Source organism: Apostichopus japonicus, chromosome 8 (assembly GCF_037975245.1).
Source record: "Apostichopus japonicus isolate 1M-3 chromosome 8, ASM3797524v1, whole genome shotgun sequence".
NCBI lineage: Eukaryota > Metazoa > Echinodermata > Holothuroidea > Aspidochirotida > Stichopodidae > Apostichopus > Apostichopus japonicus.
Window position 1 is genome coordinate 22,696,293 of NC_092568.1, and position 23,210 is coordinate 22,719,502.

The window sequence follows — 23,210 nt, forward strand, 5'->3', positions numbered from 1 at the left end:
AATTCTGGCCCTGCTGGCCAAGCAGGCAATTACAAGAGTTCCGGAAGAGACGGGACCACTCTTCCGGTCCTCCTTTTTTCTGACCAAAAAACGGGACGGCACCTGGCGTCCCATTCTAAACCTAAAACCCCTGAACACAAAACACATCAGACCAAAACACTTCCGTATGGAGACCTTAAACTTAATATTACCCCTACTCAGAAAGGGCATGTGGGCGGCGACCGTAGACTTACGGGACGCCTACCTGCACATCTTGATACACAAAGAACACCGACGATTCCTAGCGTTCCGGTACGCAGAACAAGACTACCAGTTCCGGGCGCTCCCATTCGGCCTAGCCACGGCTCCCAGAACCTTCACGAGAGTCGCGGGAGCAGTAGTCGCCTACCTCAGAAAAAGAGGGGTCACCCTCTACGTATATCTAGACGACTGGTTGGTAGTAGGGAACAGTCTATCGGAAGCAACCAACAACGTCCACAAAACGCTCCAGACCCTTCAAGAACTGGGCTGGATCGTGAACCAGAAGAAATCACGGCTATCACCCTCCCAGACGATCCAGTTCCTCGGGGCCATACTGGACTTCACCACCGGGGTAGCCCGACCCTCAGAAGAAAGAGTCGCGGCAGTCAAGGCGACCACACAACAGATCTTGGCACACCGGGGGTCACCAACGGGGACATGGCTCCGGGCCCTGGGACTCATGGCCAGCCTCGTCGATATAGTGAGACTGTGCAGGCTACACATGCGACCTCTGCAACTGCACCTGCTGAGGTCCGCAGACCCTACAGACCCAGACAAAACAACGCTCATCTACAGGTCAGAGGAGGTCACACAACACTTTCGATGGTGGCTCGACCCAAACAACTGGAGTTCAGGGGTACCCTTTGCGATACAGCTACCAATGACATCGATAACGACGGACGCGTCACTGTCCGGATGGGGAGCTCACTGGAGCAATCGCACAGCATGGGGGACGTGGTCCCAAACAGAAACATCTCTCCACATCAACATCCTGGAGATGATGGCGGTCAAAAGAGCCCTGGAAGCTTTCAACGACCACGTACAGGGAACGATAACCACAATCTTCACCGACAACACGACAGTGGTGGCCTACATCAATCGGCAGGGGGGCACCCGCTCAGAGAGACTGTGCCGACTCGCGTGGGAGGTGATAACAGCGGCCGAGGACTCCGGCACGATCCTAAGGGCTTCCCACATCGCAGGCAAGCTCAACGTGATGGCGGACGCCCTATCCAGGGGGCATATAGACCCCAACGAATGGTCTCTGGAACAGGAGACTTGCGACAGAATCTTTTCGATCTTCGGCAGGCCCACGATAGACCTGTTCGCAACACACAAGAACAACAAACTCCAGACCTTCTGTTCCAGACGATTCCACCCCCTGGCCTACCACACGGACGCAATGTCCCTCTCCTGGGACCACATGGATGCGTACATCTTCCCGCCGCTATGTATGATCGGACAAGTCCTCAGGAAAATTCGGAACTCCAAGGGCAGGTTCACACTATTAGCCCCGTTCTGGCCTCGCAGACCCTGGTTCGCCGAGATCCCCCAACTCCTCATGGACGTCCCAGTGAGTCTACCGGACAAGCCCCACCTACTGTCCCAGAGACAGGGAACTCTCTCCCACCCAGACATCAAGGGGTTACAATTAGTTGCCTGGAGGCTGTCCGGTCTTCCCTACGACAGAGAGGCTTTTCAGAAGCAGCTGCCGCGATGGCAGCCGACGCTAGAAGGGGAACGACCGCAGCGACTTACGATTCCCGTCTGCGGAAGTTCGACCAATGGTGCCGACCGAGACAGATACTGCTGCCTGCTGCCTCTGTGACACAGATAGCCGAGTTCCTCCTCTCACTCTTCGGAGAAGGGAAACAAGTCTCCACTATCAGGAATTACAGGTCGGCCATCGCTGCCATCCACCAGGGCTTCCCAGATGGCTCCACACTGAGCAATAACCCGTACATTGCACAACTCATCAAAGGCATGGCGAATCGTCGCCCACAGATCAGACGGCTGGCCCCCTCCTGGGGACTCTCAGCAGTGTTACATGCCCTGGCAGGACCACCATACGAACCAATGGCTAACGCCTCCCTGGCTGCCCTCACAAAAAAGACACTCTTCCTCGTCGCAGTTGCGTCAGCAAGAAGGAGGAGTTGCCTCCACGCCCTATCCACCAAGCAGAATCACATCAGATTTGAGGGCCACGGGGTGAGGATGGTTCCAGACCCGTCATTTATTGCAAAGAACCAGACCTTGACCTTCTTGCCAGGAGACATTTTCATCCCGGAAATTAAGACCATGTCATCAGTAGCCGAGGACAAACGATGGTGTCCAGTCAGGGCACTGAAGTGGTACCTGAACAAGACAGAGAAGTTAAGACAATCAACTTCTCTCTTCATCATACCACGACCACCCTACGCAGCGGCCTCCAAAGACACTCTATCCAGGTGGCTAGTAGAGATCATACGCCCGTTCACATCGGGGACCTCCCGACCAAGGGCTCACGACGTCAGAGGGGTCGCGGCCTCTACAGCCCTATTCGCCGGCATCCCGGTAGAGGACATACTCAAAGCAGCAGCGTGGAAAACTCCAACTACGTTCGTCGCCTGCTACTTGACCGACACTTTACACGCCGAAGCGGCATTTGGTAGCGCGGTGATGCGAGGTCCGGTGGGTAACAGGTCCCACCCCTCGGGCCTCCCACCATCGGGCAGTGCCACTCGGTGCTAAGGTTGTGAGGAGACAGGTAAGCGAGGAGCGAAGTAAATATTCCAAAACTTACTGGTTTGGATATTTACGAGTGACGAGCTTACCTGTCTCCATTCCCGCCTCCCTCCCCCGAGAGGGTGGTGGGACACAGCCGGACGGAGGAGCGGTCGCTCGACTTGACTCATGACTCCGAGCTTCACACCAGATAGACAGAACCACCATCCACCAGAGAGCCATCGACTATGTCTATCGGTGAGTGTACCTATGTGTTTCCGTATGCGTTTGCGTACATAGTCTTCCACTTACGTTCTCACCTAAGTTGATCTAAGGGTAACAAGTGGCGGACCGTAAATCTTTAGGCTCCTTGTTAGTGTAAGGGGTAGTTCCGCCTGCAGGGTTCAGGAGAGTGTCCCCCCTTCCCGCTGCGCCGGGGAGGGTTACACTCCCCCCTGCTAAGAAGGCGTCAGTGAATTTTTTGTTAGGGGTTCACTTTGGGAAGTTAACTCGACGGGGGTCGTTGGGGGTGGCCAGACCTTGCCACCCCCACTCCCGTGTACGTGAGGCCACTCTTTAGGAATGGTCTCATGAGAAAGGAGGAGGGACCGGAAGGGGGGTCCGGTCATAGAGGGCGCACAGTGTTATTTATTTACCAGGACTTTATAGGCATGGTAGAATGAGGTGCTAAGGTTGTGAGGAGACAGGTAAGCTCGTCACTCGTAAATATCCAAACCAGTAAGTTTTGGAATTTATGAGATCATTTTGGATCCTCTAGAGATGTGGGGAAGTGCTTGGGAATGTGAGGACAGGTAAGGGAGGAGTGAAAAGAGGACATATATATATATATATATATATATATGTTTATATATTTATAATTTAAATCGTAATGAATTGGAAAATCAAGATCAGTGAAAAAGCTTCTAGCCTCCATCGGGATTCGAACCCGGGCCTCCCGCTTTATATGCGGACACCCTAACCACTAGGCTATGGACACTGATTGTATGTTCAGAGGTTCGAAACTATGAAGGAAGGTCGTAATTCCACTGTAGGCGTTTTTCACCTGTATTGAAAAATGCTGTAGTTCTGTTTTGGTGACATATTTGCCTCACTCTAGAGATCAAACATGATGCTAACCAACTCGAAATCATTTGTGATTCCTAAAGCCGGATCTTGAAATGGATACTTTGAACAGACTTTATGTTAATACACATTCACATGCTTTGAACTCTGTACACTCAACTTCATTTTCATAGTCTGCTTATGATGATCCCACTAAATAACAACTGTTCAAATTGTGTTGTTGTTGCAATACCAAATTAGGAATTGAAAATTATCCTGACATTTGATAAAATCTTTCGATAATGAATGCTACAGGCTAAATCAATATGTACATATATACCTAGATACACCCCCACGGAGCAGGAAAAAAAATCTTATATTTTGGGGAAGTCTGGAAAGTTTGCGAGCCATCATGTACAGCTCGCAAGAAAGAACATGCCAGAACAATTTATTTGACATAATAGAAGCCCTCCACTGAGTGTGGTGATCTCCTACAGAGAGGTGAACTCCTACAGAGAGTTGACCACAGTTTTGGAACCTACTAACAACTGAATCTGATGCTAAAGTTCTCTGAACTTGACAGCTTGTCTTTTTCAGAAATGGTTTGTTGTTCTTTTCATTGTGGTGTATAAAAGGGGGGGGGGATCAGGAATGAAATTGAGTTTCAGAAATATCAAGTGAATACCATTGTTCACCTTCTGCATGGCCAATGGGAAAACCATTGCTATTTCAGAACATGCAGTTTTTGATAATTTGGAGTTACACAGATTCAACCAAAGTTGGTAGCAATATAAGGAAGTGTTTTAGGAGGAAAGGTCAACAAAGATGTGCTGCTAGTTTGTTAACAACTTTTAATTCTTCGATGGATGGTTGAGAGTTTTTGTTTCACCTCCATAGGCCTACACTCTGGGTTAAAGGTTATGAAGTCACCATCTAATTACATATACTGAAAGTTAATGTAATTGGTTAGGTAGGGATTTGAGTCAGGTTTTGCTAAGACTTCCTGACTTTGATATTAAGTTAAAACTTTCATCATAATTTTTTGATTAAAATGTTTAGTAACATGAAAAGTTTATGATCAAATTAAATATATATATATTTATCAAAGTAAATAAAACCAAATTTTTTCAAAGAGAAACATTGCTAAGATGCTGCTGATTTACTGCAAAATGCCTGTTTAGGTAAATATAGAAGGAGCTGATGTTTCAATCCTGACAGGATTTTGCTAGAAGAATATGTATCGTACAGTAAGCCTGCTAAGAAAGTACAATTCTATCTTGAAATATATTCACACAGTGACACAGCAATAAAATAAATTGCAAGTTATTCCTGGATATACATCTTTGATTCATCTTAGCAGTTTATGTTTTGCCTTTCACTCATTTTCATGGGAATTGATGAAAATTATTTTCCCAGTTGACTTTTCAAAGAATCTCAGCAAAGGAAAGAAAAGAAAAAGAATGACCTACTGCTGGGCCAACTTTTGAACTTTTGTATGGACAAAGAGAAAAGAGTGACTAACTGCCATATTTAATCAGTTCCTCCTGGTTTCAGATGGACACATGTCTGTAGGACACAATGCATGTGAGAGTAGAACTTTGTATTCATACAGTATTACTCCAAAATAGCAGAAAAGGTGTTGCATTTCACTCAAATGATTGTATGGATGGTGAGGGAAAGGGGGGGGGGGGGGGAAAGTGTGCAGGTTGTTCAGATTAGGATACTCTTTTTGTAGAGGGTCCATAGTAACTAAATTTCAAGGTTTAACTTTTGTTAGTCTAGTGAGTTTAGTCATGTATATAAAATTTATGTCATAATTAACCTCCTCTACCCATTAGTTCATCCTCATCCCCTTTGTCACCCTCCTTGTCATCCCCCTCACCATCCCTGCACAAGATTCCTGGTTGACTTTGTACCACTGGTGTAACATACAGTAACCATTCATGGCAGTGAGAATATACAGTATCTTATATGCCAAAGTCACTCCCAGACAGCAATTAAGAATCTTCTAACTCATCTGATAGTAAAATTCACCTTCAACTCTTGAATTTGACTAATTTGTCATTCTACTTTGTCTAGAATTTAACATTTACCATTCATGGCAGTGAAAATGCATCTTATGCCCAAGTCACTTTCAGACAGCAATTAAGAATCTTCTAACTCATCTGATAGTAAAATTCACCTTCAACTCTTGAATTTGACTAATTTGTCATTGTACTTTGTCTAGAATTTAACATTTACCATTCATGGCAGTGAAAATGCATCTTATGCCCAAGTCACTTTCAGACAGCAATTAAGAATCTAACTCATCTGATAGTAAAATTCACCTTCAACTCTTGAATTTGACTAATTTGTCATTCTAATTTGTCTAGAATTTAACATTTACCATTCATGGCAGTGAAAATGCATCTTATGCCCAAGTCACACCCAGACAGCAATTGAGAATCTTCTAACTCATCTGATAGTAAAATTCACCTTCAACTCTTGAATTTGACTAATTTGTCATTCTAATTTGTCTAGAATTTAACATTTACCATTCATGGCAGTGAAAATGCATCTTATGCCCAAGTCACTCCCAGACAGCAATTAAGAATCTTCTAACTCATCTGATAGTAAAATTCACCTTCAACTCTTGAATTTGATTAATTTGTCATTGTACTTTGTCTAGAATTTAACATTTACCATTCATGGCAGTGAAAATGCATCTTATGCCCAAGTCACTTTCAGACAGCTAATTAAGAATCTTCTAACTCATCTGATAGTAAAATTCACCTTCAACTCTTGAATTTGACTAATTTGTCATTCTAATTTGTCTAGAATTGTACAGATGTCAGTTTTGAGGACAGAGTGGTAATTGTTTTGCAGTTTTGACCAGAGTTGACTTTAATGTTAGTCCTCTGGACCAGGTAGTGTGGTAAATAGCAAACCCGTGTCAAGGCAAAAGCCTATTGTTTGGGTTTTGTTGTGAATGGCTTTTACTTGAACAGCTAAGTTAAATATCGAGACCTCAACTGTCTGGAGGCAATTAGCTATTTGTACAGATAGATTTTGCGATATAGACCAATCGTACCAGGTGTTTGAGTGGGAAAGCAAGACAAATATGCAGACATTTCTATGCTTGTTCTTGCTAAGATTTTTAAGCCAATAAACCAGCAACATACAAAAATAATAATTTACAGAGCAAAAACCAATGACCTTCCAGTGGATGAAAATTACAATGAAATTGAAATTTGAACAGTAGTTATAGGTATCATTCATACAGTACTGTAAATGCATAGACCAGTCCAATGTTTGGGATGTATTGTATGTATGGTGTCTTATATTACTGTATGAGTTACTGTATAAGCATTGCTTTAAAGCCCCTGTATTCCCAAGGAAGCTTTTTGTACATTGGTCATGGTAGCCTCCATGTACCAGAACGTACATTATATACTTGGGTACGACTCTACTTTAGTATATGACCTGGTATCACTTTTTTCACCTCTTTTGGGACAACCAAACACCATGCCCTACTAAAGCACAAGTATCAATACTACTGTATATAACGAACAAACCGTGACAGCATTTAGCAACAGTTCATCCAATTTAATCACAGATCACTGTCCTTTCAATCTGTAAGTTGAAAAGTTTCTGCCACTCTGTAGTCATATACCCACTGCTATTTCTGTGCATTTACATCCACCCTCAAATCCGTGTTTTCTTTACCTTTTAAACTCTGTCAAATTTCCTGCGGGAAGTAATCTTGCAACCAATTTCTCCAGACACTGAGGGTATAATCACCCATACACCCAAACCCTAAACATAGCATTTAATACTTCAACAATCCTCCCCCTCTTTAACTGTTTCTACTGAAAACAGTGTATTTTATCTTTCTTTTTTTATCTGCACATAGCTTACAAAAATTAATGAGCGTTTGTTACATATTTGTTCATGTTTTAAATACCTTAGATGCCATATTGTTAAACATTTGCATGCCTCTTCTGTGCTCCCCTTTTCAGTATAGGCATTGTGAAATTTTGGCAAAGACTTTGGTCTCAGTCCAACTTTAATGGCCTATTGTTTTTTGGTTTTACATTGTCTTGTTGCGTGTGAATGGTTAGTCCTAATGTTGTTTCAATAAGGCATTTGTTATTATAGAACTATTGATTGTATTAAGCAAAGAATTGTTGTAGAAACTGTTTTTCCAGTTCTCAGTTGTCATTTTAGCTAAGTGAGGGATGGGTTCAGGTTTCGATTGTTAAAATTATTCTCATTACGTCAAGAGAAAGATGGGTAGCTGAGTGATACTCACAGAAAGTCAGAATTTTAGTATGTTGTATAGCAGGTGAGTCTTTCATTTGAAGTTCGGAAAACAAAAAGAGAAGGGGAAAAAATCACATTTGAAATATTAGGTCACCTTTAAAGTATCTTTTGATAATTTTTGTACTATGTACAAATTTTATTTTTTTAAAAGTTTGTCATGTGGGAGTTATGCAGGTTTTTTTTCTCTATTGAATCAAGGTTTATCTGTTCATACTATTCAAACATAATAAAAATCCTACAGGTACATACAATAAAAAGAAACAAAAATAGAATTGGATGTTTTGTGATTGAATTTTTTGTACGATTGATTATATAAATGCAAATAGTTTCTGGGGGAGGTTTTGCTGAATAATGTCTCGTTTGGTAGAGAACAATGACATGGGCCCTAGGGTAGTACTTTTTTTAATGGCTTACATTTGAGAAACATTTTGTCAAAATCAACTAAAAATGAATTTGAGCTCTACTTACATCCAGTGTTATTTTTTCAGCTTAAATCTTGATTCGCAGTATTGACCATACCGCAGACAACCTACAGCTAGGGCTAACGTACTGTATTTATGTATATGAGCCCTTAAAGGTTCCATCCCATGAACACTAGAGACACTAGAGTTTATTAATGTATCAGTGTATTCTTTACCAGAGTTTGTGATGTACAGCAAGCAGACAAGAAAATAAATAACTGGTAACACAGGAATTCACTTCCCTGACCTCAGGTATGTAGTTAGCTGTCAAAACATGGTTTCTCATCATTTGGGTGGTTAAATTGCAGGTTAAGACTTGGTCCTGCTTGAGTTATAAGTTGTTGACAGGTTGAGAAACTGTATAAAATACAACTTACCATTCAGCAGTATCTGTAAAAGGTTGTCAACATTGTCCTCAAATATGCTAGTAAATCAATAATGGTCACCCATGATCTTATATTAATATATGACTATGTTTTTAATATAATGCTGCCATACCTCAATGCATGTTTGCTCTTTGAAACATTTGATTACCTAATTGTAACACTCCAAAATTGCTGGAAATAATTTGGGGGAAGGGTGGGAGAAGAAGGGGGGGCCGGGGGGGGGTGGTGGATGGGAGGTGAAAAGTACAAAGAAGTTTTGGAAACTTTTAACAATACTTAAAATGATAAAATTTAGAGATATTACTGGTTAGTGATAACCTTGATACATTTGTTATTTGGTTGAGTGTCCAATCTAGAGAAATTTGTAGATGCTTCTTCCACAAGATGGTTGTCTTTGCAATGTACAGTTCACATCGCATTATAGAAATTACTCTTCATATACACAAAGACAATTTTAATTGTATTCCAATTGTTCAGTTTAAGTTGACATTGGTGATGATCTTGCCATGAAATTTAAAGTAACAAAATTTTTCAGATTCAATTGGTATTGATCCCTTCCAGCCCCCTTTACTAACCTCTTTTGCGTAGGAAGAAATATGATTTACAAAATGATATAAATAAAATCAACCATCTGGATCGATGTAAAATAGTTAACATTGTTTTTCCCAGAAATATTGCATTATTATAAAATTTAAAAGCAATCACAAGCTTGAGCAGTTTTCTGTACAATAAAAGCCGTCAGGGAGTTAGTTGAATAGAGAACTCATTTGCATGATTATGTGGTTGCTATAGTTACAAACCTACTGATCTATTTTGTTTTTTAAATTGCAAAAATTGATAAATATTGACTATAAATGACCCTCATTCAGAAGGTGAAAGAACGAGATGTGAAGTCTTGAATAATGTGAAAGATATTGAAGATTGTAGGGAATGATTATTCTGCCTGAGCTTTATACAATGAGCACCTAATGAGATGCAAGGTTGTTATAATTGCATCGTATATGAAAATGACAGTTTGAAACATGGATTTAAAAAAAAAAAAGTTACGAGAAAGGAAATTCAAAATTGGAGTATCGTTGCTTTTGCAAATGTTATATATTTAAAACAAAACATTGTTATTTATTACAAAAATGAAAAAAAGTAGGAGAAATAAAGTATTGATTTTATATGATATTTAAATTTTCATGTTATAATATAATAACCTATCAAACTTGTGATTCTTTCAATGCTAAGAACAATAACATGCAATAAATATAGAAGTGGTTTCTACTTAACACTGTTTATTGAATATTATTGTATGAGGGATCTTATCAGTTGGAATTTGTAGATAACATTTTTTGCTTCCTTTTTGTCTTTTAATTTTTTTTCTTCTTTTACCAATAATAGCATGGAAGAATGGGTTTTATCTCTTGAATTTGTCACAGTTTTTGACTTCTATTAGATCATCCGACTTTTTTTTCTCAATAGATGAGTAGCCATGATAATTATTCCACTATTGTACACAGTGGTAAGCTGTAGGAATAACAGAGCTAGTAGTATTGCCTTGGTGATCTCTAGAGCCCGTCTCTCTACTCCACTGGCTTGTTCAGTGATGCGCACCCTCTCAAAATTCATTTGACCTTTAAAATTTGTGCAAAGATACATGTAAGGTTGGACTGAAGCACACACTTACTTGCTCAAGCATTTACGGCTCTGATATTCTCTTGCTCCGAGGAGTCGGAGTCGGAGGATGAGCTCTTCGTGTCAACTTCATCTCTTTGAAGAGCTATAAACCTGTTGGATCATCAGTCATGACATCCGCATCTGTCAGTAAACTTCCTCTCACCGATTTCCATGACGATATTCCGGCAGATAATAAAACAAGAATGTCTTTCCTCAACTTTTTCAATTTTTTTTCTCCCTTTCCTCTGATGAAATTGAAAATTTTTCAAAAATTTTGTTTCGTAGAGTATTTCTGTTTTTTCCATTTTATCGTGTGTTAAGTTAGAAAAATAAATAGGAAGAGAGAGAGAGAGAGAAAAAAAAGCAAGGTGGAGTAAAACGTTACAAAATGTTACAAATTGGTTCTCTATATATGTGCAATAACTGTTTCAAGGTTTTATTAACTTTTTAGTTCTCATTTAAAATACAGAAAATATTACTCCATGTACGAAACTGCTTCACTGTAGCAATTTGGTAGCAGTTTGATTTGTGAAACCAGATTGTATGATTTCTTGAAAAAGAATAAAATGATAATAATGAAATCTTTTGAGCTGGAAAAATTGACACTCATGGTATTTATGAAAAACATATGGTTGTGCGTGCAATGTACAGCCAAGGGTGTTAGTTATCAGGTATCACATCGCAAATACAGGTATGCTATGCAAAGTGGTCAAATTGCTGTGCACATCCAAAGATGGATAACAGTTTTGTTTTCTGTTACACAGGAACCATACTATTTATATATAGGGGATAAAATTCAGAGACTCAAAAACTGCTACATGAAATTTGAACAGTAACTAATTCCTTGATGAAAGCAATGCCTCCCTTGATGCAGAAATATTAGCTCAGAGCATCCATGCTACACTGAGAGCTGGTTTACCATTTCATCAGTGTTTGCATCTTTTTTAAAAAAAAGCCAAATTTAGTGCTCACATTTTGGTCTTGAGGCTTAAATGAGCTCCGGTTGTTGAATAAATTATACTATATTGCAACTGGTTGCGTCTCTGTGGCACTTTGGTCCACTTTGCATGTTTCATTTTACAGTGCTGTACATTCAAGTTAAATTACGCGACCTGTTTGTATCAGAGAATATGTTAAATGCCCCAATACAGTACAGTTCTGTTTCATTCTTATTTAGTTTCAGGCTCTCTAAATCGATTCAGAAATTTAAAGTGTTCCTCCTATTGCTTCCTTCTTTCATTTATAAAAGGCAACTGGTTCACAGATGGTATGATTCATGCCATTTAAGGGGAAAATATGATGCTTTTAAGTTTAGCTGATAACGTTTCACTCAGAGGTTGTTTACCCTTGGCTTATGTTTTTTCTGCAGGGAAGTTATAGAATTTCATTATGAGTCGATAAACCTTGCCTGTCTCTCACCCTCTGCTCATGCCAAACCATCTCATGCAACATTTGTGTCTTAGTTTTTTAAGTCAAGGTATCTGAAACCCTTCACTAACCTTGATACACGAAAAGATTTGGAACTCGCTTTTAGTCATCGGACGCAAGAAAGGGGACAAAAAATTACTGCCTTTGGCTTCGCCTCACAGTGACAGTTTTGCATCTTAGTTTGAAAAGTTGTCAGTTTTTAAAATGGAGTGAGAAGTGATACATCTGCTAGAATTTCAATGCCAAAGGATGCGCTTTTCCCAGTTTATAAGAACCAGTTTTAAAAAAAAATTGTTGACACTCTAGATCTGTAAGATGAGAACTGTCAAGTGAGGAAAACCTTGAGCATAGCCAGCTATTTATTAAAAATGAGACATTTCAGAGCTCAGCATTTTACTGTTATCTTTCAAAATTAGTGGATATTGAGTGAATAATTAACAGTTAACTGTAATATGGAATGTTATTTATAACACCAAAGATAAAAACAAACTTGGGGGCATGTATCTTACATTTCACCAAAACTACATACCTTAATTATTCTTGGCATATTTTGAGTGATTAATAATTGATTCTCACTTCTTTTTTCCATCTGTTTTTTCTCAAAGCTCAAACCGATCAGATATCTTCCTTTTTGCCTTCTCATATTCACATGATATGTGCCATACTTGCAACTGATGTTAGATTGTTTGGGAAATGCCTCAAGGCATCACAAAAGTTTTCACTCTCAAATACAGATTTGTGTACAGTAGTGAAAACTTGTCACTCAGTAACAGGTTCTTACTTTCACATAAAAGGGAGATGATTGTTTATATCATACTCGAGGAGAGCAAAATTTTGACAGTTTCATTTTCGTGAACTTCAGCGGAGTTCACTCGTAAATGACTATAACCATTTCAGGCATTCCAACTGTTACTAATTAACATTTTTTGTGGAATAGATTTAGACCTATGATGATGCTAGGCTCTTGTTCTTGTGTTATTGAGATATCAGCCGCCCTCCTCCGTTTGAAGACCGTTTTTCGCGTTTAAGCACAGTTTAATCTACTTTGCCAAATGGCATGATTGTGTTTCATTTATTTGATATATATGCATATATAGTTTTAGATTGATATGTGATATGAGATGATCATAATAATTTTCCAAACATATTTAATATATATAACTTATACTTTTTTCTGTCTTATATCACAGGTTACTTTAAGAAACTCACTGCTCAATCTGTAGAGATTCTCATCATACTGTGTCCAGCTTTACTAGGAGGAGAATGGGGAAGGCACCATGAACTTCCCGCTGTGATACACGTTCTAATAATCGAAAATGGGTACCACACCCTCCGCAAGACAGGATGCCGCCACTGACACGTACGACGACAGTGGCGGGGGCGTCGTCGACCAGGGTGGTGATACCTGCGCGCCATCCTACCAACAGTACACGTATGGGGCAGCCTCTGATGGGATGTGGCAACCCAACACTAGTACCGAGAGCGGTGAGAAGGTTCGGAGGAGGAGACCAAAGACATTCTCCTCCCTGAAGAGGAAAATTGTCAAGAGAAAGAACTCTAGTAAAATACCCGACAGCGCCAAATCGATGAGGGACATGTTGAGCCACTGGAATCCTTTGGACGTTCATTCGTTGGTGGAGGAGTACGAGGCGTTGACGGTGATCAAGGATTTGGCGATACAGGCGGATAAAGCACGACCTATAGTGCCTAATCTCAAGAGAGACTTGTTAGATCTCTACACTAATAGCTGTTGTTGTGATGTGAAACTGAGGTTCAAGGGCATACTGTTCCCAGCCCACAGAGCCATACTGTCCGCGCGTTGTTCCTTCTTCAGACACCTGCTCAGGAAGTACCCCGGCCACGACGCTGACGTCTCAGTGGACTTGGGCGTGCACGGAGTCACGGTGGAAATGTTCGCGGCGCTTCTGAGGTACCTCTACACGGCCGACTTCAACACCAACGCATCTCAGGTCGAAAACTTTGAAACGTTCCTTGCCCTAGGAGAGAGATTTGGCACGCTGAATCCTCTGGAGGTTGACTTTGTCCGTATGTTAGAGTCCAAGAGGTGTTCTGACGCAGTTCTCATTTTTTCGTCGGGAGAGGAGACTCCTCAGGTGACTTCGTCGGGATCTCTGAGATCCCGACAGCACAACTCACTACGCTGCCACCGTGCTATCCTCGCAGCCCGCTCTCCATTCTTTAGGAATCTTCTCCAGAGGAGAGAACATAGAACTAGAGAAGGCGTTGCCAATTCTCAACTGTCGACCACGCAAATAGTCCTGGACGAGAGCGTGATCCCTAAGAAATACGCCCACGTTCTCTTGCACGCCCTGTACAGGGATATTGTGGATCTGTCGTTCGTCTTGCCGTCTAGCCCCAGTATTGGTAGTTTAGGTGAAGCGCAAGACTTAGTTTCAGGAAGACCTCCGGTATCGAGGGTCGAACAAGCAATGGAACTCTATCAGATTGCTCAATTCTTAGAACTCTCTGCTATGGCTCAAGGTAAAAGCTTTTACCTCTTTTAACACTTACCTCCTTTAATTTAGAAGGGTGTAAATTAACTTTACACTGATGGTGGAGGAACACATTCTATACACCTTGTTAACAGCTGCATGTAATGCCAACGTACAATCTTTGAGAAATTCATTGACCGGAACAGTTCTCACGATTTGCATCAATTTGTGCATTTGAAGCAAACAGCAATAGAGGGCTTTGTTTTGCTTTATTTTTGCTGTATGGTTTCAACCGTGGGTTTGTTGGGGGGGATATGGGTCAAACTTAACTTGAAGGGACAAGGTAAAAATGTGCAGATAAAGTCAGTGTGTATTCATATCGTGATGTATCCCAATGATGAACTAGAAAACTGGATGCAAATCTTGAGGGAAAAAAAACCCCAAAAGTTTTGACAGTGATTCAAGTTTAACTTTTCAATATCTCAAACATGATCCATGTGAATTGAATGCAAGTTTCACCAGGATGCTTAGCGTGTGCTGCTCTTTCATAGGTGTCCTTTGTTTAATGAATATGCACATTTTCTTTTTAACAGTAGATGGCATTTCTTGACTAATATATGGTAAAGTTTAGCTCATGTAAAGTGTTATGAAACTGTCTTCTTGCTGTTGAAGTCAAGACTTGTATCAACATCAATCTTGCTTTGAAAGAATATTACCACGCCTCTCTCAATATCAGCATAGATCGATTTTGCCTCTTGCCTATATATATGTGTATGCTCCAAGGTCAATAGAAATCTGTGTAAAACAAACTTGCCTGGATCCTTCCAACCATTATCAATGTATACTTTTCCCGTCTTAATTATCTTGGCTATAATTGTCTGATGGCATTGACAAAAAAAACTAAGAATGAAAAAAAAAGAGAAGGAAATCAAAGAAGGCTACAAAGTTTTAATTATTATCGATAATTTTTGTGCTCTTTGATTGCTCCAGTACCTTGCAATGGCCGTGGTTCACTCCGACTGAACGGAGTTTAATAATTCTGCTGGGCAACTTTATTGACTCAAGTCACTGTATTGTATCTCCATGGAGATAGGGCTTATGTCTAATCCACGACCATTGACTACTGCAAATGCCTCGTCGTAGACCAAAATGTCGATAACTACAGACTGCTAGATGCCATTCATCAAGCGTGTAATATAAAAAAAAAAACCAATGCTTAATGTAAACATTTAAACTGTGTAGTATCGAATAGGTTATCAATTGCTCATTGTCCCTTGATAAATAAATGTAGCGAAGCAGAGGAAGCGAAAATTGATGGCTAAAATGAATGGAGCCGTTAATATCACGTTTTCTCTTTTATACAGATTATTTGATTGAATGTAAAGTCTGTTTTGTATCTGGCAACCTATCTCTTTCTTTTTCTCTCTCTCTCTTAGGTTGTGAGGATTATATCTGTTCCTGCATATCAACGGATAATCTCATGTCCATCCTACACTGGAGCTCCCAGCCTCACGGGTCCAGCTGGGTTTGGAGACAAGCCATGCATTTCTTGAGAGAAGAATTCATCTCGATAGCTGCCTCTCCAGTCCTCTTCGAGCTCCACGAATCGTTACTGATCGAGACGCTACGCTCAGATTTTGTGCAGGTTTGTCTTTCTTTGAGAGGAAAATCGATGGAGAAGTTCAAATGCAAACAAAACAATTTGAAGTGGTTTGGTTGGTCTTTATCATGTATTCCCATGGTAACCAGGAACTGTATTGTCGGCACTTTAACCAAAGTAGTGATTGTAGAAAGCTCAAGGCTCAGATAATGGTTTCAATTTCCATCAGAAAAGTAGGCAGTTTCTACATTGAGAAAAAAAGAAAAGAAAAATAAGGTCTGTCATTGATGACAGTTTAGAAAGTAAAAATTGTATCTAGTATTACATGAATTTGATATATATGGGTGTTATATATGTGTACGTGAATATTCATGAGCTGGTTATTATGGTTACATGATTTCTTACAAATTCACCTCTGAACAAGCTTAAAAAATAAATGCACCGATGAATGAGGTTTTACCACTTTTGGATCAAAATAAATGTGTGAAACCTGAGCAAAGATGTCATTCATCTCAAACATCTCTAAAATATAAAATAAAAAGGATGGGTTGGATTTGCCTCTCCTTTAATTAACAAACCGCTAGGATCTGATATAAATAGATCAGTTTTCTCATCAAAGTCATCTGATTCACAATCTCAACATTAGTTACTTGACACCCGTAGAACTGACATATGGCTGGAAACATATGATGCCGTCATTAAACGGTGGAAATGCGAGAAAACCCCTCAAGGAAGTTAGCATTGGAGACTTTATACTTAAGCCTTCTAATCTGTTGGAGAGAACTCCCTCCCCCCCAAACATTAAAAAAACAAAAATCTTCTTCATCCCAGTCATCTATTACCACCGCATCTCGTGGTATCATCCGTCTCATCGTGCCTCGTCGTGAGTGCGATACGGTCTCCCGGCACGATTCTGGATAAAGATGAAAACGAAAAAACAAAACCACCTTCTCGGCTACATCGGTTGTTTGATTAATTGTAATTTTAAACCTCCCAGAGGTGATTAGTGTACAGGATGATGGTGCTTATGACCAAACAGTGATATCAGAAATGTGTTCAATAAATTAATCGAGAACTTGTATGTTTGTATATATCTCTGTGTTTGTGTCTGTATTGAGGTCAATATGATAGGGGGGAAGAAGAAGAAGAGGGGGAAAAAATGCACAAAACAAGAAGAAAAAAAAATGCCAAACCAAGAGGAATTAAATGACATTCTCAAAGGATGTTGAAGGAATCGGTTAACTATGTAGATTCTATGAAGTTTGTTCTTAACACAAGAGTATATCCTGTCTGCGAGAGATAAGTTTAAGTTAATAGCTTGAGAAATAACGTTAGTTTTCTTTTATAAATGTTGCAGCTCTAATTGAGAATTTAAGATATTTTTGGAAGGGACAGAATAATTCTTGATTCAAATTTATATGTAATTTCCTAGTCAGTTTTCCATTCTTAATTTATATATATGAAAGACAAAATATAAAAAAACAGTTTCCTACAGTTGATTGTAACTTTCGTTTCAACAAGAGTTTTACACGATGCGATTAGGTTCTTTGTAGGAAATTTGATCCAAGTACTGCTGTTACAAGAACATGATATGTTGTTTGTTATTTCAAATTGCACTTCATTCGAAAATGAAAGAAGGAAATGGGGGTTGGGTGGAGGGGGAAGGAAGGAAGTTAAATCTTTTTCTTTTTAATATTTTGGTATATTTTGTATGTTTTGTCTTTAATGGAGAAGCATTACACTACTGTCCTCCCCTTTTTGCCTGCTTCCTTAGGCAATAAACTTGACCAAGTAATGGTGTAACCTCTTATTATTTATGATTCTCTCTGTAGGCTAGTGAAGCTGATATCTTGAAAGCTATCATCAAATGGGGAGAATACCAGCTCATCAGGAGGATGGAAGAGAGAGGTAAAATTTATTGTTGTTTTAGTTCTTCCCAAGAGTGTTAGACAGGCAGTGGAAGCTCTTGGAGCTTTATATCTCACCTGTTTCATATTGATGAAAGTTCAGAGGAACGGCAAGGCAAGCGTGGAACGACTGCACCCATTCCCGCGGGCTTCAGGCATCACCGCCTAGCATCCTCATCTGAGAGAAGATAGTGTCCCTCAGAATCTGACCACTTTCTCAAAATACTGAAAAATGTGAAGATACCTGTTTCATCAACGCTTCAGTGAAGCCATGGTGAAGGAAAATATGAGCACTGGGTTATAGGTATTGAGAACTGGGTGGATAGAAGTATTTAGTAATGGATGGGGAAGAGGTATTGAGTGCGGCAGAGGTATGGAGTACTGGGTGGATAGAACTATTGAGTCATGAATGGGGTGGAGGTATTGAGTACTCGGAGGGAAGAGGTATTGAGTGCTGGTAGGGTAGGGTAGAGATATGGCGAGGTATTGAATAATGGATGGGGTGGAGGTATTGAGTGCAAAGTGCAGTACAGGTATTGAGTACTAGGTGGATAGAAGTATTGAGTACTGGATGGGGTGGAGGTATTGAGTACTGGGAGTGTAGAGGTATTTGAGTGCAGTACAGGTATTGAGTACTAGGTGGATAGAAGTATTGAGTACTGGATGGGGGTGGAGGTATTGAGTACTCGGAGGGTAGAGGTATTGAGTGCTGGTAGGGTAGAGGTATTGAGTAATAGCGAGGTATCGAGTACTGGATGGGGTGGAGGTATTGAGTGCGGTACAGGTGTTCAGTACTGGGTGGGTAGAGATATTGAGTAATGGGTGGGTAGAGGTATTGAGTATTGGGCGGAAAGATGTATTGAGTACTGGGTCCATAGAGGCTTGCATACTGGGAGGGTAGAGGTACTGGATACTGGTGGGAGGGTAGATCTATTGAGTACTAGGTGGATAGCTGAAGATTGTTAAATTCCACCAAAGAACATTGAATTCAACCATTTCATGTTGTGCAGTCTGACTGAAGATTGCATATATATAGGCCTATCCGTAGGTGACAACGTTGACATTTTTGACCACTTAGCATATATCTTTGAGACTTGTCCATGAATAATTTTGTCACTCTCATTTGGCTAGGTTCCAGTGTTTCTTTGGTATTTGTTCTTTGTTTGGATCAAGCTAGTCCATATTGATTGCAGCCACAATTCTTTATTACATCATAATCAGACCAAGCTGTTAGCGATCCAGTATAGTCCCTGTTGAGCTGAACCACGGTAGAATAATAAATAAAACCCAACTACCCTATTGCTTGTCAGTTTCCCTAAGGGTTTCATCAAAATTGTGTTTCCTCTCTCTTCTGTAATATGCCATTAAAGGTTATGTTCATGGAACTTTAAAATTTTAGTACTAATAATAACATTTGAAACTATTGAAGTTGCTATGCTAATAAGTTAGATACTGCCAAGAAAGTCTTGTTGTTGTCAACTATAAATTTCTTTTGGGGGAAAGAACTGAACATGTGTCTCATCGGCTTGTTTATTTTCTGGACAAGTTTGAATATTAAGAGTTTACAGTTGCTGTTCCTTATCCATGAAAGCCTCTTTTGTTAATAAGTCTCAGGTTAACGACTGTTACACTTTAAGCAGTAATAAAATCAGTCATTTAGTTGTTAAATAAAGACCTTCAGGTTACCAAATAGTTGACAAAGAGAACCATTAACTGAACGAGTCGTGATTCCTTAAGGAGCTTTGATTTTCTAATTGATATTCCTTTCATTTCTCTGGCAAGGATATTAATTATTCATTTAACATGTGCTAAGTCTTTTTTATTACTTCTTTGGTTCTGACTTTTTCTCCATATTCCGCAGAGCCAAATTTACTCAGTAACACCCAGCATAGTGTTTCACGGAAAGGAATCAAAAGAAGAGACTTGAATACCGTGGAACTCCGCGATCTCATCAGCAACCTTCTGCCTCTCATTCGATGCGAACACATCTTGCCAGCCTCCCACGAGGTGCTGACCAGTGCAGTGAAGAGGGGTCTGGTGTCCACTCCACCATCATGTATGCTGTCCGGCAGTGACGACCTCTCCCCCCAGATCAACCCCTGGGTGGTCAGTCGGAGTCGGAGATTAAGGAGGCGACCCAGACTCTACATGCCTTTTGTAGAAGAAGCTAAGGTGAAATGAAGTCTTTTGTTGGATTTTGCGCAATGGAATGTAACATGCATCTCTGTTGATGACGTACAATTAAGTCTACTGAACCAATAGGTTATCTAAGTGGTGTACTTAAAACAAACAAAGACTCTGCCTCCCTCTGCGCGCGTGTCTTTTATCCGATAAATTGATGATTGATTGATTGATTGATTGAGGATTTAAGATTTTAAATGGATGACTTTGTATATTTTGATCCTTGGCAAAGAATAAGCAAAGTTTTAGATGGGTTTGAACTGTTTATTTTCTGTTCTGACTTGAGCATTGGTCTCTGAGATTGTTTAAGCATATAGCATATATTAAATACATAAACAGAGGATGGTGCTATTGATGTGAAAGGAAACTTTAGTGTCAACCATGATCAAGAAAATGTCGACAGAGATTATTATCAATGGTGGTGAAACGTTATTTTGCCGATGGCGAGTCAATGTTCTTGAGTATTCACAATGTTTTCTTTCCTTCTTGCAAGAAAGGAAACTGACAGTATCCTTTGCACCTAAATTGTCCCAGTGTTTTTACTGTGATTTCCATCTTGTTAAAAAACAACATAGAATGTTTGAATAATACTCACAAAAAACAAAGGTGCAAGAATGGAGGTGGGCTGATGTAAGAGGCACAAATTGTAGTAGATCCAAGGTGTAAGCTTGTCAGTTACATAGGTATAGGCTGCCTTAGATACAAATGATAAAATACATATATATATATATGAGGTTGTAGGTAAAGAGGTAAAGGTATAATTGTGGCATGAAGTTATTACTTCTGGGTCCTGCTCACATCCAGTTTTATTGGGGTGACTTGCATTGCATAGTGGAAGTATCAAATGGAGAAAATAAACAAGTTTTTATTTATGTTTTAACTGTGTAGGCTGCTTGTTGGTAGATGTGAGCTGTGCAAAAAGACTACTTCATGCCAGGTTGCTATGCCTTGGATATAAAAAAAAAAAACTGTTAAAATACACATCCTCAGTGTCAATATTAAAAGTCAAGGAGAAATATGAAGATATCAGTAAAAACTGTGGCATGAAGTAAGACACAAGAGACGTCTGAATTGGAATCAGGTTTACGTAGCGGTGTAACATTACGTGGTTGAAGGAAGCTGATTTTGTATCCATATTAATAAATTGACCATACTACATAATATTAGACACTAAGCAATGCAGTTCATAAGCTTAACAAGCTGACTTTAATTCCAATAAATGCAAGAATAGAAAATATGAAAAATATTCATTTTGGTTTGCGCGATATATGTCGTAATATGAAGAAAGTGTCAGGATGTTGAAAGTTTTCCAATTACACATATCCATCGATCTACCCCTTGGTAACCTGCGAGAAGCTACCATGATGATCCTGCATTAATCATTTTATCTTAATTGTGAGTTAAAAGTAATACAGTAGGTTTGATAACATTACCCACAAAATCGATGACCAAACTGCAAAGAGATAATTAAGCAAACCATATCTAGAAGTATAACATTGAATGATTGTTTACATAGAAGTACTAAGCATTAACTAAGACAGAGCTGTGAAAGAAAGAATGTAGAACCAGGCACAAAACTGAAAATCCTGCCCAAAAACATGCCTGTCAGGCTTCTGAACAAAGAGGCGGTGACATTAGTGAGAGGGTTATTGGGGGCGCAGTGCAAGAATGTTACCAGCTCTAAGGCTAAGGTAGATCAGAGTGCGCATGTATAGGAGAGACAGGTAAGTATGGTCATTTGTACATACTCCAACCAGAATGTTTTTGGGGTGTCTACTATTTTGAAAACTGATTTACTGAGGTTATCATCGCTATTCTCTGAATTGGGCATACAAGTTGTCCTACCTCAGTGTAAAAGACATGTTTCTTTATTCAACAATTCTTGTAAATAATACAAGATTAAGGGACAACCAACAAAGAAAGATTTGAACTTTAGTGATTAAGAATGTGAATATATGGATGAGAAGAAATGGAAAAGTATTGATTTCTTAGATTACAGTATTTACAAAAACAACTACAGATCTAACATGAACTTGCTTATATTCTTCCTTTTTGCACAGGCTTGTTTGGAGGAAGAAATTATATCTGAAGTGGATCCTATTAGACTACGAGACGTGAGGATGTCGTATGTACCAGACACCTTGTACATGTTAGACAACCGCACCGAACCAGGAAGTCCAGATAGGTGGCTCACCAGGTCAAGGTCATGCCCCCATCCAGTCCTAGTGGGAACATTTCCAAGTAAGTCTTCCAAAGACGACCAGCTGCTGTGTTAACAAACTTCTCCAAAAACAGTTGGTTACAACACTTTTAGTATGAAGGGAGACACCCTTCACACCCTCATCATGATAGCTTTTTCTATGACCAGCAGATGATTGCCAACAGTATGGATAAACTGTTACCACCCCCCCACCCCCCTTTACCTCCAACATCCATTCTGGACTACAAACTACTGTTTCTTTGAGGCAGTGACAGATTTGACATCTGTTTATCACTCAGAAAATTAACATTAGCAACGACATAAAGCCACATAATAAAGATGGATCCATGTACCCCAATTCACCAAAAAAAACATTGAATAAGAGCAGGCAATTTCTGCTTGAACTTCTTTCATGGATAATACAAACAACTTTTATGATGATATGCATCTAAATGTTGTATCTCTTGAGTTGATCTGATTACAAAAGTACTTCATTATCAAGTTTCAAAATAGTCCAGTGACAGCTATGAAGTGGGTTAAACCATGCTGATACAAATTCACGTAAAACTTGACCCACTTACTCGCTTCCTTGGCCCAGGGGGGAGATGAGGGGATATGGACCTCTGTGGTGGACATTTATGCAATTTTGGTGGGTCCAAGGATTGGACTGTCCAAGATTTATGCTAAACAGAACAAACCAAATCACTTTTCTTTCAAACGACCAAACCTCTAACCTTGTAAGCTAATACCCAACCGGGATGAAGCATCCAGTAATTTAACTATCCAAGAGTGAAAAAGAAAATGAAGTTACTTATTTCTCATACACAAAACAACTGAACTAGTA

The 23,210-nt window shown here is 39.8% G+C and overlaps 2 protein-coding genes across 3 annotated transcripts in view; both read left to right on the forward strand.

Annotated features, from left to right (window-relative positions):
• Positions 1-23,210, forward strand: part of LOC139971087 (BTB/POZ domain-containing protein 7-like) — an 82,256-nt gene that overhangs the window by 26,970 nt on the left and 32,076 nt on the right. For both annotated transcript variants that reach the window (XM_071977274.1, XM_071977275.1), the window contains exons 4-8: positions 13,216-14,527; positions 15,915-16,123; positions 17,911-17,986; positions 19,847-20,157; positions 22,227-22,407. In XM_071977274.1, the coding sequence (XP_071833375.1) occupies positions 13,342-14,527; positions 15,915-16,123; positions 17,911-17,986; positions 19,847-20,157; positions 22,227-22,407 (1,963 nt within the window). In that variant the 5' untranslated portion in view covers positions 13,216-13,341. The remainder of the gene's footprint in view (positions 1-13,215; positions 14,528-15,914; positions 16,124-17,910; positions 17,987-19,846; positions 20,158-22,226; positions 22,408-23,210) is intronic.
• Positions 902-10,376, forward strand: LOC139970533 (uncharacterized). Its single transcript, XM_071976312.1, has 2 exons — positions 902-1,281; positions 10,322-10,376. The coding sequence occupies exons 1-2, from the start codon at positions 902-904 to the stop codon at positions 10,374-10,376; spliced, it is 435 nt and encodes a 144-aa protein (XP_071832413.1).

What these genes read in the sequence shown, in the direction of transcription:
- LOC139970533 (XM_071976312.1), top strand. Translation starts at nt 902, where the DNA reads ATGACATCGATAACGACGGACGCGTCACTGTCCGGATGGGGAGCTCAC. An exon ending in CATATAGACCCCAACGAATG is followed by an intron (nt 1,282 to 10,321) that starts GTCTCTGGAACA and finishes TACCAATAATAG; the next exon opens with CATGGAAGAATGGGTTTTAT.